Genomic DNA, 13623 nt, shown 5'->3' on the forward strand with positions numbered 1-13623 from the left:
GAGAGAGAGAGAGAGAGAGAGAGAGAGAGAGAGAGAGAGAGAGAGAAGAAGCCACCATCATCAAGTGAAACTCCGGGGCGCGCATATGCCTGCGCGGCCACTCACATGCCTTGTGGCAGTGAGTTTGTGGGAATGTGAGGGAATGTGAGGATGAAACAGCCACCAACATCATCCTCATCATCGTCAGGAGGGGAGAAGTGATGGTCAACTTATATTCCACAACTCTCCGAGGAACGTTGTGTATCACCTTTTTGGATTTATGCTTTTCTCCGCCCCCTCCCTACTCCTCCTCCTTCTCTCTCTCTCTCTCTCTCCTGTTTTCTATTCGCTTGCAATAGTACGACGTAAACTTCTGCCGCAACACACACACACATACGCACACACAGAGAGAGAAAAAGAAAGAACCAGAAACACACGCACACACTAACAAACACGAACAACAACGCTGAAAAAAAATTAAATAAGAAGGAGGAACGAATTAATAACGCCATGCAAGAGACTGTGAGGCCGCGTTCAGGACTGCTACTCCTCCTCCCCTAAGCCAAAGGAGCTCCCATCAGCACTGTCATGAGACGGAGATCGTTCACATTCAGCATCTTGGTCAAGACGCTGCTGCAGGCTCCGCATCGCCTCGAGACGGTCTGTGGTTGGTGGAGAAGTGTCAACAGGGGGTGCGCCAGGGGGTCCACAGGGTGTCAGCTTCGTAGTAATGATGTGCAGCTTACGTGGTGGGCCGTCAGCGCCCTTCACCACAGATATACGGCCCAGCACTGGACGCTTCCGCCCTGGTGCCAACTTGGTCGCCGCCGTTTCAGTCGATGGCGGTGAATCCGAGGGTCCATGGGTGGGGTGTTGTTCGTCGTTGCTCATACCACTTTTACTGCCCATTGTGGGGTTGAGGAAAGAGCCTACCCGCGGTGTCAGTTTGCCACGGCGCTGAGTAAGCTTCATGTCCTCACAAAGCCGCTGCATTTGTTGCCCCATGGAGAGCGTAGAAATATTCGAGGGAGAATTAATTGAGATATCCGCGCCTGTTTCAACTGGGGTCGGCAACGCACTTCGATCTCGCAGACTCATCCCGAGGGGAACGCGGTGTGGGGTGTTCATGCCCACAGCTAGGGAATCAAAACGTCGTTGACGCTCCTCTGTTGTCTGCGGCGAGTTTGGTGCAGGCGAGCTCACCCAGGAAGGGCGCGGTGAGCCAAATTGTGCCTGGGCCTGCGTCAGGATGGCGTCATACACGATCTGGTGCTGCGCATGTGTTGTGGGGTAGATGCGCTGGAAGTTGCATAATTTCGCGTCTTCGTGAGCGCGCCGCTCTTCAACGAGGCTAACCGCCTCCATGGCCTGCTCCTGCGTGGCCGCAGTGAGGGTCGAGGTGGTCTTGAGGAGTTGTTGTTGCTGCTGTTGCGACAGGGAGTTCGTGGCGGGTGTCGCGGTGGACGATATGACTTCGTTGCTTCTCACACCATTGCTGCCTGTCGCATTTTGTGTGGGCATCGGCTTTCGCATCACACGTTGCATAAAGTCGTCCCGCTCCTTTTTTTCCATCTGCCTTCTGTCGGAGGCCTTGATGCCAATAATATCCCACACCTCCCTGACGAGGGCGTGCTTGATGTCGTAGTCGAGCGGGGTGTCGGTGGCCAGCGAGGGCGTGTGATTGACTTCCAACAGCCACGGCTTCATCTTGTAGTCAATGAGGATGTCAAAGCCCAGCAGCTCAAAACAGTTGTAGCCGTCGTTTGGCCGCGGAAAACAGGAGTTGTAGACGCTGGCGATCTGCGGCTGCGCAACAAGGATGGTTTTGCAAATGACGTGGGCAACGGACGACCAAAACTCCTCTGGGCACTGACCTGCTGCCTCTAACCATTCATTAAGAAACTTGAAGTTGCGCTTGTTGCCAAGGTGGCCATGCTCAGCGTTATCGTTAAACACATACTCCGGACTGTGCTTGTTCACGGCGTAGTTCGTCAGGTGCTGGCATGCGTTGCGGGCGTTGCCATCGTTGGGTTTTTCGTACAGCTCGGCACAGAGCCGCACGAGGCCGTCGTTGAACATGAAGATCGATGGGGCGCGAATGGAGGTGAGCAAGACGTACACGCGAAGGTCAAACTTGCGCCCCTCCAACAGCAGCGGCCTCGCGACGTAGCTCTGCACAATGTAGTTTTCCGCGTCCTCCACGGCAGCCAGTGGGTCTCTCGAGATGATGATGCCACGGCCCTGGCAACCGGAATTGGGCTTCAGGATGAAAAACCTGGAGACCTTCCTGGAGCGGAGCGCCATCATGAACCGCACAAACTGATGCCGCTCACTGCGAAGCGACCATGTCCTCGGGTAGAAGAGAAAGTGCGAGGGGAGCACTCGGCGCATCTTTCCAAGTGTGACACCCAAGTGGCCCTTGCGGCAGAGCAGATACATCGAGGGAAAATGATTGGTGCGCTGCCAGTTTGCCAGTCTTACCAGACGCGTCAACGGAAGCACAGTGTCGGACCATACTAGATTGAATTGATTCTTTTCCAACTCCTCTTCTGTTTCCTGCGTCCTAAATCCCTGCTCCTCTGCAATGATCCGGAGAAGTGAGTACTTACACAAGTAGAGGTTGACTACTTTATGCCGCATTCGTGAGCATTTCGTGTTGTTTGCCTTGGCGCGGAGCGTCACCTGCCCGCGCTTTGCAACGGGGCACTCAAGGTCGGTCAGGCGCAGCGCCGTAAGGGGTGCGTGCAGGCCAACGGCAGAATGCGCGACTGTGTAGATAGAGGCCGCTGATTTATGCCCACTGTTGCCGTCTATTGTGGCAACCTCGTTGGTTTTACCGTTGCCGTAGGCATTACTGCCGCTGCGACGCCGTGATGACCGTCTAGCGGAGTTCCTATCGCCATTTTGCACCTCCACGAGTGATCCCTCATTATGCCGCGTCAAACTATTTTGCCTTCGGGGATGCTCAGAGGAGCAGTGACGCTGCAATGCCGCTCCGTTGCTGCCATCGTGCGCCCCACCCTCGCCCTTTCCTCTGGAGGCGACTGACCCCGTGGCTCGCAGAGACACCTTGGACGACGCCATAGCTGCAGCGTGCGGGGCGTGGTTGTGGCCGCCATCGCCCGCCGTGTGAATGGGGCCGTGCTGCGTGAAAACAGTGATTTGCGGCTTCCCCGTGCCGGGCGCCTCCCCGCACTCCGATGTGGCATCCTGCTGGGGGTGCAGCTGGCTGTTGCCGCGTCGCCGCCGCAGGACTACCGAGGCTGGCACCTCCACCCGTGGCGCCCCGCGGGAACCGGCAGCTGCAGCTAAGAGTTGCGCCCTGCCGCCGATGGCAGTGTGTTCCTCCCGCGATGGCATGGGGGATGAGAACTCCGTTGGCTGCAAACCCGCCGCCGCCGCCGCCGCCACCACCCCCGTCCCCAGCTTAGCTATCACCGGTTCCGCCATGTGTGACGGAGCTTCGCTGCACAAAGAGAGGGATATATATATATAAAGAGGACGGACCACAAGAACACAGCTGCTTGGGACAAAAAAACAAACAAACAATAAAGAAAGAGAGGAGGAGAATTCGCGGCAGAGCATGAATCCAAGGAAGCGGAAAAAGAGAGGGAATTGTTTTTTCCCCCTAGAGTAGTTTTTTGTTCATTCTCCCCGCTCCCTTCCTCTTCCGCTTCCCAGCAGCGACATCAGCAAAAAGAGAGATGGTCCCGAGACATCCACCAACTGCAACGTTACAACCAAAATCCAAGCTCACAAACACACACACAGGCACCCCTATTGGGGGCTGCTGCTGCTGCACCACTCATTCTCTACATTTCGTTTCATCCTCAGGCGGCTCCGTAGCGGCAGCTGCACCAGCTGCAGCATTATCAGCCGCAGGCACGATGAGAACATGGGGTTTCGACACGGAAAGCAGCGCCATGTGGAGCTCCTCCGGAAGGGTTGAGGGAGACACCACGACGTCTGTCTTGTGCCGCTGAAGAAATTTTACAACCTGACCCGCCACGTTCCCCGCCATCGGCACGCTTACCTGCTTGGTGGTGCGCAATTCACACAAGGAAACCTCTGGCCATTGCTGCTCCTCCGCGGCACCGTTCACCTCTTCAGCGGCTGGCAAGGACTCTCCGGGATCCAGCGCAGCCTCCCGAGGCGTCCCCTCCTCGCCAGACGGTACCTCATTTTTATCCACTGAGAGGGGACCGTCCGTCGCGGGGGAGGCGGGAGGGGGAGGAGGGTCCTCACCATGCACATCTTCCACCTCCTTAGAATCCGTCGCCGGTGCGCTTCTTTGGAGCAGGGCACGCATCGCCTGCGAGTACCGCTCTACCTGCTCTGGTGAAGTGGCGCTCTCAACGACAATGACGGCACTCACAGTGTCCATGCTCTTTTCTCTACGGCGCCCCAAGGCATATTGCACCACACGACAATCTCGCTCAAGCGATTCCTCATCATTGGATGCGGGAACTAGTACAACGACATAGCGCACCATGGCAGTAGTGGGCCGCATTGTGCAGCCATTGTTCTTTATAAACCACAGGACGCTTTGTTGACGCAGCTCACGAAGAACCGTCTTGGCAACAAGTCCAAGGAGAATGCTCTTCCCATCCATGGAATTTCCTGCCCCCAGTAGTATGGCTTTTGCGTGATGGTGCAACGCCCTCTCTTTGGCGTACAAAGCAATGTTTGTGGCGCGGCTTTGTGCTGCTTCCTGTTCTGCCTCTCGTGCAGCAGCCTCAATCTCTGCGTCTGTTTGCGTTACTGTCTGCTGCTGTTGCTGCGCCGCGAGCTCCTTCTTTGCCAAAGACGCCTTGGCAGAAGCCTGCGTAGGCAGTGCAGCGGGTGGGAACGCCACATGCAGAACGGGATCACCCAAAAGCATTGTTTCTAACTTGTAGTTGAGGGTGTCCCGAGTCAGCTTGTTCTCGGTGATTGCCTCAAGCGTGCCCTTCACAACCTGGGAGAGCGGGAGCCGGTTCAGCGAGGGCGCGTCGTCGAGTGAGGGTGGCCTTTCGGGCGGCTCCCTAAACTGTGAAGGCCGCTGCACGGCATCCCTGCTCCACGCGTGCACGAGGATGAGCTGCTCGCCCTCGTGCTGCCGCGTCAGATTCCCCGGAACGGCGGCCCACCCGATCGCCTTCAAAGAGGCTGGCGCGCCGTCGCACATGACCACCACCGGCATTGTTGTTGTTGTTGTTGTTATTGCCTCTATTTTCGCCCCTACCGTCGTTTCTCGGCTCACTTTCCTGCAAGAAACAACAAGTCAGAGGAGGGAAGAGGAGGGGGCAGCCATTCGCGGGCGCCTACAGCAAAATCGTGTGAGGGCTGGGCGCGTGTCATCCCACCACGAGGAGAACGTGCGTGTATGTGTATATGTATGCAAGTGTGGAGAGAGAGAGAGAGGGAGAGTACAAAACAAGAACAGCAACAATAACCGGGGGACACGCAGATGACACCTTGGAGAATACACAATAATAAAAACAAAACAGCACCGTGTGCAGTGGTCTTCTCTCTTTCTTTCTCTCGCTCACTCTCGCCCTTTCATTCTCTCTGACTCCATTAACCCACAGCGCACACAACACACTCGGTTCTCGCCCCTTCCTCTGCTCAATTTGTCACCCGCGTTGTCGTTATTACTGCGCCCCCTCCTCCTCCCACTCCCACTCCTCTTTTTTTTTTCTTCAAAGGCTCTTTTTGGCTTTGTTTTGCGTGTCTTCACCTTTTCGCCTCGCCATTTTATGTCTCTTCCCCCATCCGTTACAACACCGCCAGCGCCACCACCACCGCCCTTCATTTTTAGCTTCTCTGGCGCCTGTGCGAGAGTCACAAGTCAAACTCGCGAGGAAGCGGGGTTGTCATGACCCAGCCGCCCTTATCCGGCTTGACCCCCTTCGCCGCCTCCTTCTCCCGCCACACCTGGCGCATGATTTCGTAGAGCGCCCTGGTGTCTAGCGAGCAGTACTCCAGGAGCTGAATCCGCAGCGAGGCCCACGCCCTGTCTCGCAACTCCTTGCGGGTCGGCGGCAGCAACAGCCCCCTCTGCTGCCCCTGCACAGGCGCGTCGCTCGCGCCTCGGCGCTGGGAGTCTCGCATGGCAACCTGACGGAGATCCTTAAGCGAACCCCCGCCCTCGTGGTGGTACCAGAGACGATACACACCCATCGCATTTTCGCCCTTCTGCTCATCTTGTCTGCCGCCGTTGCCCGCGTCCACGTCCGCCGCGTCAGCGTCCTCGCCACTTCCCTCCTCACCAAAGACGCCGTACTGAAAGTCTGGGCAGAGCGCAGGGAGAACCTTCTTCAAAGAATTGGAGCCTTGTGCATTGGGGTGAACAATGCCGCGCTTAAACAAATCCAGTGTGTCCAAAAAGTAAAACTGCTTGATCTCCTCCTTGTGCTCATCCACCAATTGACCGAGCTTCTCCAAACACGACTTTTCAAAACTTGCAAAGTGTGCAATAAAGCAGCCATCGTATGGGTGAAGAGGCTCCGACAACGGGTTATGCTTCGTTATGCGGAGAGGCTTGGGCTTGATCGGCGCTCGCCCGCGTCGTTTTGCCCCTTTTGCCGCCTCCCGCTCCTCCTGCTCGAGAAGCAGTTTTTGCTTCCGTATCCGCTCAAGTTCGCCTAAGTCCTCCATTGCCTGCCGCTTCTTCGCGCGCTCAAGATGCACAATGCGCATCAACTCCTCGACGCACCCGTGGCGCGGATCAACGTTGGGCGAGTACCCCTTGCCGAAGTGCAGATAGTCGTAATGGGTGGGGGTCTCGGTGAGGATGTCCTCCTGAAACACATCGATGGAAAACTGAAACGGGGTGGGCTGGTACGCCACCAACTTCTCAAAGGGTGGCAGGGCAAACTGCGTCGCCTCAAAGTCAATAAAAAACACCGGATAACGGATGCGCGAGAAGAAGTCCTCAATTTCCTTTGGGTTTAGACCCAGTTTGCCTGCAGCAACGGCCTTCACGTGACGCAGCTGCGGCGCAGTTAGCTTTATCGTCCCTTTCTTATACTGGTACAACACATCGCGCGCGGTACGAAGCCCCTGCGTCCACCACATCGCTTTGCGTGAAATAGCCGTCGAGGGGAGGGTAAAGAGGTGGTTGTCAGACTGCATCAGCGGGTCCTCAATTTTGTTTGGCAGACACAACCCCTCCGCGAAGAAAGGGCAGACGTCACCGCGGGAGCAGTGGGCGCCTATGAACTCCGAGTACGCCGGCACGCCGGGCAAGTGACTGCCATTGTTGTGGCCTGCAACGCCACTCGCCTCCTCCTTCTTTCTCGTCTTCGAAGCCGGACTCTTCCTTCGGTTGCCTTTACCTTCGAGTGAATCCTCGTCGCGGGCCTCGTCTCCTTCGCCGAAGGTGGACTTCACAATGGCATCATCGTGGTGCGCAAAATTCGTCCACTTCTGCACGTTTGCAGCGTCATGGCCCTGCTCGATAAGCCGCAGCGTACGCGTACAAATGAGGGATTCTAAAAGTTTTTGCTGCGCCGCGAAGAGCTCACGCAGTTCTGTTTCCTTCCTCTTTGCGACTCGACTAGAGGTACTAGTGCCTAGGTGCCGATGGTCTACACCACGCTTCTGCAGTGTTTCCACTTCCTTCTGCAGCTCCGCCAGAAGCGGTTCCTCGCGCAAACTGATGCTGCTGAAATCCAAGGCCCCAGTGGTACGATGGTTGGAATTTGTGTCCGCCTCCAGCATGTCTTCCAAGGAGAGTCGCTGCACATACTTCACCAGGCGCGACGGGTCGCAATCCATGAGTGTCACGGGCCCGGGGAAAAATTGTCGAATATGCAGGAAGCCACTGCGTTTTAAGTCAAGTGGCACCGCCACTTGTGCCGTGGATTCCAGCCGATGACCCTTGAGGCTTTCCTCCGTCACGGTGTCGAGGTCAATGTTTAGGAAGCGCTTGCGTATCTGGATTGGGATGTGTGCCTGGGTTATCCAGTAACGAAAGGCAATGGTTGTGAAATGCAGACGCTGAAGACACTGCCCAAGGCGCGTGGCGTTTCCGAATGGGTCAATCACCGCTGCCGCATCAATAATAACCCACTGATTGTCCTTTGGGCGAAACCGCAACACCGCTGGTCGTGCCCGCAGCTCCACAGGACTTGCCGCGGTTGGTGACATGGAGTTGCCACCAAACGGTGCGGCGAAGGCCGGGCGGTGAATGGTCAGGGACGGTGCCTGCTCGCCCAACTGCGCATGCACAGTTTGGAAGTACCTCACAAGGGTGTCTTCTGTCCGCTGCACCGCCTGATCGAAGTCCCGTTCATGCACAACGACGGCTCGACTACCGAATTGGAGGCGATCCCACCTCCGCGCGAGTTCGTTGAATGCTGCCCCATCATCGAGGCGCACAGCCTCACCGATGGACATGTTGGGAATCAGGTCCTGACGCTTTTGCAGCAAGTAAAACTTCTTGGGGCACGTTAGCGAGGCGGAGAAGCCCCTGGAGGTAAGAATGGCGGGGGACGATGCGGGGGTCGCCTGCGCACCCTGCCGCCTTGCGCTGCCATCGCCTTCGATGGTCTCGTCAAGGTCCGAGAACGGCTCCGCCGCCCCCCTAAAGACCTGAAGGATCTGCGTCAGCGTCTCGTCCGCCTCCTCCGCCCTAGCGACCGCCCCCATTACGGAGCGGCGCACCACCTCCGGGGCCCTCCTTCGGAACATGGCGCCTGCTCCGAAGACTACGCCGCCGCAGAGAAGGAAAGAAAGAAGCGTCACGCGAGGAAGGGAGTGCGGGAAAAAGGAACGAACACCCCCACCACCAAGAGAAAAACGAAGGCAAAAACAAAAGGTAGAGAGTAAGACAAACAGCAATAGCAACAGTAAACGATGAGGTTGCAACGCATTACCCACGTAACCTGCAGCGAACAACAATGCTGGCCACGTGGCTGGGAACCGAACACTACGAAGCATGATGTGCGCTGGTTCCGCGTTGAACCCCAATCCTCAAGACACACAAGCGCCGACGGAAAAACAAAAACGCACACACACACGAACCAAAACATGCTGTGCATCGTAGTTCTTTTCCCTTCCCCCACCCTCGTGCTTCAGCTCGAAGCATTTGGGAAGAGAAAGTGCAGCAGCTCCCACGTCCACTTTAATGCCGTCCCTCTCCGCTAAGCGAAAGTCCCTCACGTAGCGCGCGGCAGGCAAATAGGCCAACGAAATTCGCTGGCGCGTGGGTGACGGAAAGCAGGCAAGTATGGGCGGGATGGGCAGAAGCATACTTCACCTTTAAACATCGGTACAAGGCGCAGCAGCAGCAGCCCACAAGACACAGAATTCAAAGAAGGGGTTTCTCCTCAACTCCACATAGGCGACAAACACAAACGTTTCTGAGTGATGAGCGCAACGGATGCGAAACCAAGGACCGAGTTTGCAGCCCGTTTCTGCACTAGAAAGAACCCAAGCCGCTTGCGCGCGCGCATACACACACAAAAGGGGGGCAGAAACCAGGTTGCTTCCAAAGTTCTTCCACCTATGCTGAGTCAACAGGCCCCGTCCACCGTCTAGTGAAAAAAAAGAGTAAGATACAGATGAACAAGAGGAACGCTGGCAGGGCCGTGCGCAAACGAATAAAAAGAAGACGCGACGCCAGACGTCTTGGCAAAAGAAAAAGCTCCTCCCCATGTTGTTCCCGCATCATCTGCATGTATCGTCGTGTGGAGGCGAAAAAGTTTCCGCCGCGGCGTTGTTTCTCGGATCGCTCAACATTCCCCCGCTGTCCACCATCGCCGCCGCCACGCTGCTGCAGTATAAAACTTGCCTGTGAGGCAATCGACCTCTTGAGTTCCTCCAACCGCGCCTCTGTAGCTTTCAGCAGCCTCGCCTTCGACTCCAGACGGGCTTCCTCTTTAGCCAGGGCCTCCTCCCGCTGGGTCAGTTCAGGTGACAGGAGTGTGGTCGTGTCATTTTCGCTTTCTTCAAAAGGCATAGCAACGGCTGTAACTGACGCATTTTGGAGGGCCCCTTCATACCTGCAGCGCCAGTGTTCCGCCTCCTCACGGCTCTCCTGCAGTGCCCCCTGAAGCCCCTGTACAAGGTTACGATTGTCTTCTGAAAGAGTCAATGAGGTGAAGGCTTCTTCCCGCATTCGGGCATCCTCCTCCAGACTACGTATAAGTGCTTCTTGCGAACTCACCTCTCGCTGCAGGCGTCCCACCTCCACGTTTAACTGTTGTGACTGTTCCATTCGCGTTGCCAACTCTTTACTCAGCGTTGCCACCTTCTGAGCCAGGCGTTGCTCCGACCGCTCCCTCTCCGCCGCTGCAGCAGCAATGCGCTGGTTGGCGGTTTCAGCCTCGTATTGTGCCTGTCGCAGAAGTGTCTGCAGTGCCAGGAGTTGTTCCTCGCGTTGGTAAATATCTTCCGCCCACCGCTGCCGCTCTACCTCGTGCGTCCGTTGTGCCTCTCGTAACTTCCCGGCAAACTTCTCTTCCAAACTGCGCAGCTCTGAGCGTGCCGTCTCCAACTGCTGCTTATGCGCCGCATCGCTCAACTTCACTAGGTGCTGTGAGGCAGCTTCACCGTTGCCTCCATCGTCTTCCGCCTCTGCTTCTTGCTTAGCAAGCTGCCCCTCATCATGGATCATAAGACCGGACAATTCTCTGTACTGTTCCCCCAACCGATCGAGGCGGGTGCTCATCACCGCCGCCTCGTGTTCTGCCTGTACAAGCGCCTGCTCTTTTTGCTCTATGACGTCGCGCAGCTTCCGTAGCTCTGCCTCATGCTGCTCCGTCTCCGTCTTGGTCTGCGACACGTGCTCCAGCCGGCTGTTTTCGCGTACGCGACTGGCCGTCTCCTCCAGGTTCTTTTCGTGCTCCTCCGCCATGCGCCGCTTCTCCTCACGCAGCTGCGTCACCTGCCGCTGCAGGTCATTGATTTCCTCGTCCTTCAGGTTCGTCCGCTCACGAAACTCCTTGTCGAGTTGAACACGCAGTGCCAGCATGTCCCGCTCGTGTTTGTTTTCGACGTCCTTCAACTCATCCCGCAGCAGTTTGTTTTTCTTGGCCGCCTCGCCCAGCTGGACGGCAACCGACTGCTTCCACGCGTTGGTCTTGCTCCGCAGCTGCCGCAGCTCCTCCTCCGCGGAGAGGCCATTGCCCGGGGCGGAGGGGGGCACCTTTTCCCCCTCCTCCGCACGCATGCCACCCACCTGCTAAAGCGCCGGCACCAGACGGAAAGCAACAGAGAGGGAAATAGAGAGAGAGAGAGCCAGAGCGAGACAGGAGGATAGGCATACCTGAGGAAAGAAGAAGGGGAAGCCCGCGTGTGCGTGCGCGCGTGAAATCGCAAGAGGCAAATGGTCCGAGTCAGCCTTGCCGCACAGTAGGCACAATGGTGCGGTGCCCACACGAGCCTTCCAGCGCACGTACGCCAGCAGCTTTTTCATGTCCCTGGACTCTCGCGCTTGAACGTGTCCCCTCCCCCTCCCTTCTCCTCACGCACACCAGGAAGCAGTTCAGAGAGCTTTAAAAAATAATGATAATAAAATCAAAGGACATTCCAGTCTCTTCCTTTCCAATCTAAGGTCTGCGAGAGCTGCACCTCCAACGTCAAGGCTGCCATTTTTACACCAGCCAAAATAAGGCGTTGCTCATTCCCTCCTTCATGCGTTCGAGGCGGCCCACAACGACCCGCTTCGGCACCTCAAGCGCCTCCACTGCATCCACATGATCGCCCTGGATGAGCTCGTTTACCTTGCCCTCAAGCGCCTCAATGCGCTGTAGCATACGCGCCTCCTTCGCCTCAGACGCTTGGGAGGAGGTGCTCACCTCAAAGTAGAGAGCAACAGCAAGAATAGAATAGACCAGCAACTCTATGAGAACCTCCGCCCCAGTTTTCACAAGACTTTCCTCTTCAATGGAAGAAGAATATGCCGAACGAAACGCCCCCCACGAGCTCTGCATCGGACGACGAAAAAAGAGTCGACCAATCCGTTGCTTTCCTGAAGATCCACGCGGTGGCGCAGCTGTCTGAAACAGAGAACGGGACCTCGGAACCACCAGCAATCCCTCTTCAGGTTCGCTTGTCTTCGCGGCTGAGCGGCCTGGGACGGCCCATGACCCATGGCCGCCGCGGGATTTGTCCTCCGCGGTCCACTTTTCAATGACAAGAGAGATTCCCAAGGAGAACCGACCGAAGCCGATGCACACAGCACGCGTGATGGTTGCCTTGTTCTGGGCTCGGGAAACGATTGCCTTCACTACCGGCTTCGACAATTGTCGTATGGCAAGAAAAAAGAACTTGAAAGCAGGAAGCGGCGGCATTCCCTCCCTGCTCCTTCTACACTCCACACACCTGCAGTGGTGGAGGGCCTAAGCACGCCTTCAATTGAAAGGATGCAAAAAGCACTGTGTCTGGCTGCTTTGCGCCCCGCCTCCTCCCTCCTCGCTCCCTCTGCCCCTTGCGTGGGTGCGTGTCCACCCTTCGGAATTGCTTGCTGTGTGCATCGCCGCACGCACACAGCGTGCACAAAGAACAGACGACCAAACAGAAGGAAAGAGAAGGACAGTGCCAAAGCGCAGGCAGGCAAAGTGAAAGAAAAAAAATGAAGGACGAACATCACATGCAGGCAACAACGTGGGCGAAACGAGCGAAAGGAGATCAAGGGAAAAGGCGGAGACGAAGAAAGACATGGAGAGAGTCCGGATATCGAATACATTCTTCTCTCCTCTCAGAGTCATGCACGCAAAGACACAGCACGGCTGCGCGGCGGCGGCGGCGGCGGTAGCTGCACGTTTTCCTGCCGTTCACCCAGGAAGAAGAGACCCCCCCCCAAAGAGCTAAACGGAGAAGAGGGTTCATCGACGACAGCGGAAAGCCATGGGAGTGAAGGAAGAGACGCGACACACGGCCGCCAGATCGTGGGGGAGGGGCGTACACACAACGGCCTCACAGCAGCGAAGATGAGGAAACAAGCAAAGATATAAAAAAATTGAGCAGAGATGAAGAAACGGAGACAAAACCAAAGAACGCCAGAAGCGGAGAGCAATAAAAAAAACACACATCCCTCCCCTCACCCCACCCCCCAAAAAAGGTCAGCAGACGCAGCATCGCCAGCCGCCCCAGCAGAGGAACAAAAATAGGAACAAAAACAGGTCCATTCATTTGCTTCATTCCTCCCAACGTTTACTCGCCTTTTTCTCATCGCCTCCACTCCATCGCCAGGAGGCGGCGGATCTAACCACATAAGAGAGAGACAGGAACGAAAGAACAATAAGAAGCACTGCCCTCACCAAGAGAAAAACAACAACAACAACCAACACAATAAAAAAGCTTGGCAGATGGGCGTGAAGAGTAGGCCCCCAATGCGTAGGCGTGCGCCCGCATCTCTCTTTTTTCCCCCGTTTTTTTTTTGCTCTTCCTTTTCTATTCTCCTTGCTCAACGGAGTCCAGCTTCTACACGTTCGCGTTTCATTGCTAACATTCGCCTACGGCCAGTTTTAATTTTGCTCTTCGCGTTTCTCAGCATCCATTTCCGTTATTTTTCTCCCAGCCGCCTGCGTACGTTGTAGTCCCACGCCCCTTTCCCGTCAAGTGAGTACACCCTTCCTTTTCCTTCCACCGTCCGTCCTCTAAACGCCACAACGCAACTAGTCATTGCGGCAGTAGCAGCAAAAATAGGGCCGG

General features: G+C 56.3%; 5 protein-coding genes across 5 annotated transcripts, besides 10 other annotated features; all 5 read right to left on the reverse strand.

The window, feature by feature from the left end:
- Positions 1-46: a microsatellite.
- A 220-nt stretch (positions 47-266) lies between these two features.
- Positions 267-276: a microsatellite.
- Positions 277-314: a microsatellite.
- Positions 315-360: 46 nt separating this feature from the next.
- Positions 361-442: a microsatellite.
- An 80-nt stretch (positions 443-522) lies between these two features.
- Positions 523-3429, reverse strand: Tco025E_01887 (putative tubulin-tyrsoine ligase-like protein; the record flags this gene model as incomplete). The annotated part of the gene is made up of 1 exon (XM_029368823.1): positions 523-3429. The coding sequence occupies one exon, from the start codon at positions 3427-3429 to the stop codon at positions 523-525; it is 2907 nt and encodes a 968-aa protein (XP_029231050.1).
- Positions 3430-3508: 79 nt separating this feature from the next.
- Positions 3509-3536: a microsatellite.
- A 248-nt stretch (positions 3537-3784) lies between these two features.
- Tco025E_01888 (uncharacterized protein) lies at positions 3785-5161 on the reverse strand (the record flags this gene model as incomplete). The annotated part of the gene is made up of 1 exon (XM_029368824.1): positions 3785-5161. One exon carries the CDS (start codon positions 5159-5161, stop codon positions 3785-3787), a length of 1377 nt encoding a protein of 458 aa, XP_029231051.1.
- Positions 5162-5367: 206 nt separating this feature from the next.
- Positions 5368-5388: a microsatellite.
- Positions 5389-5483: 95 nt separating this feature from the next.
- Positions 5484-5531: a microsatellite.
- Positions 5532-5802: 271 nt separating this feature from the next.
- On the reverse strand, positions 5803-8655 carry Tco025E_01889 (uncharacterized protein; the record flags this gene model as incomplete). Its single annotated transcript, XM_029368825.1, has 1 exon — positions 5803-8655. The coding sequence occupies one exon, from the start codon at positions 8653-8655 to the stop codon at positions 5803-5805; it is 2853 nt and encodes a 950-aa protein (XP_029231052.1).
- Positions 8656-9469: 814 nt separating this feature from the next.
- On the reverse strand, positions 9470-11137 carry Tco025E_01890 (uncharacterized protein; the record flags this gene model as incomplete). The annotated part of the gene is made up of 1 exon (XM_029368826.1): positions 9470-11137. The coding sequence occupies one exon, from the start codon at positions 11135-11137 to the stop codon at positions 9470-9472; it is 1668 nt and encodes a 555-aa protein (XP_029231053.1).
- Positions 11138-11179: 42 nt separating this feature from the next.
- Positions 11180-11222: a sequence feature (GA-rich).
- Positions 11223-11561: 339 nt separating this feature from the next.
- On the reverse strand, positions 11562-12260 carry Tco025E_01891 (uncharacterized protein; the record flags this gene model as incomplete). Its single annotated transcript, XM_029368827.1, has 1 exon — positions 11562-12260. One exon carries the CDS (start codon positions 12258-12260, stop codon positions 11562-11564), a length of 699 nt encoding a protein of 232 aa, XP_029231054.1.
- Positions 12261-12695: 435 nt separating this feature from the next.
- Positions 12696-12721: a microsatellite.
- Positions 12722-13235: 514 nt separating this feature from the next.
- Positions 13236-13267: a microsatellite.
- Positions 13268-13623: the final 356 nt, after the last annotated feature.

This window comes from Trypanosoma conorhini (genome assembly GCF_003719485.1).
Source record: "Trypanosoma conorhini strain 025E chromosome Unknown Tco_14.4_contig_00068, whole genome shotgun sequence".
Classification (NCBI taxonomy): Eukaryota; Euglenozoa; class Kinetoplastea; order Trypanosomatida; family Trypanosomatidae; genus Trypanosoma; species Trypanosoma conorhini.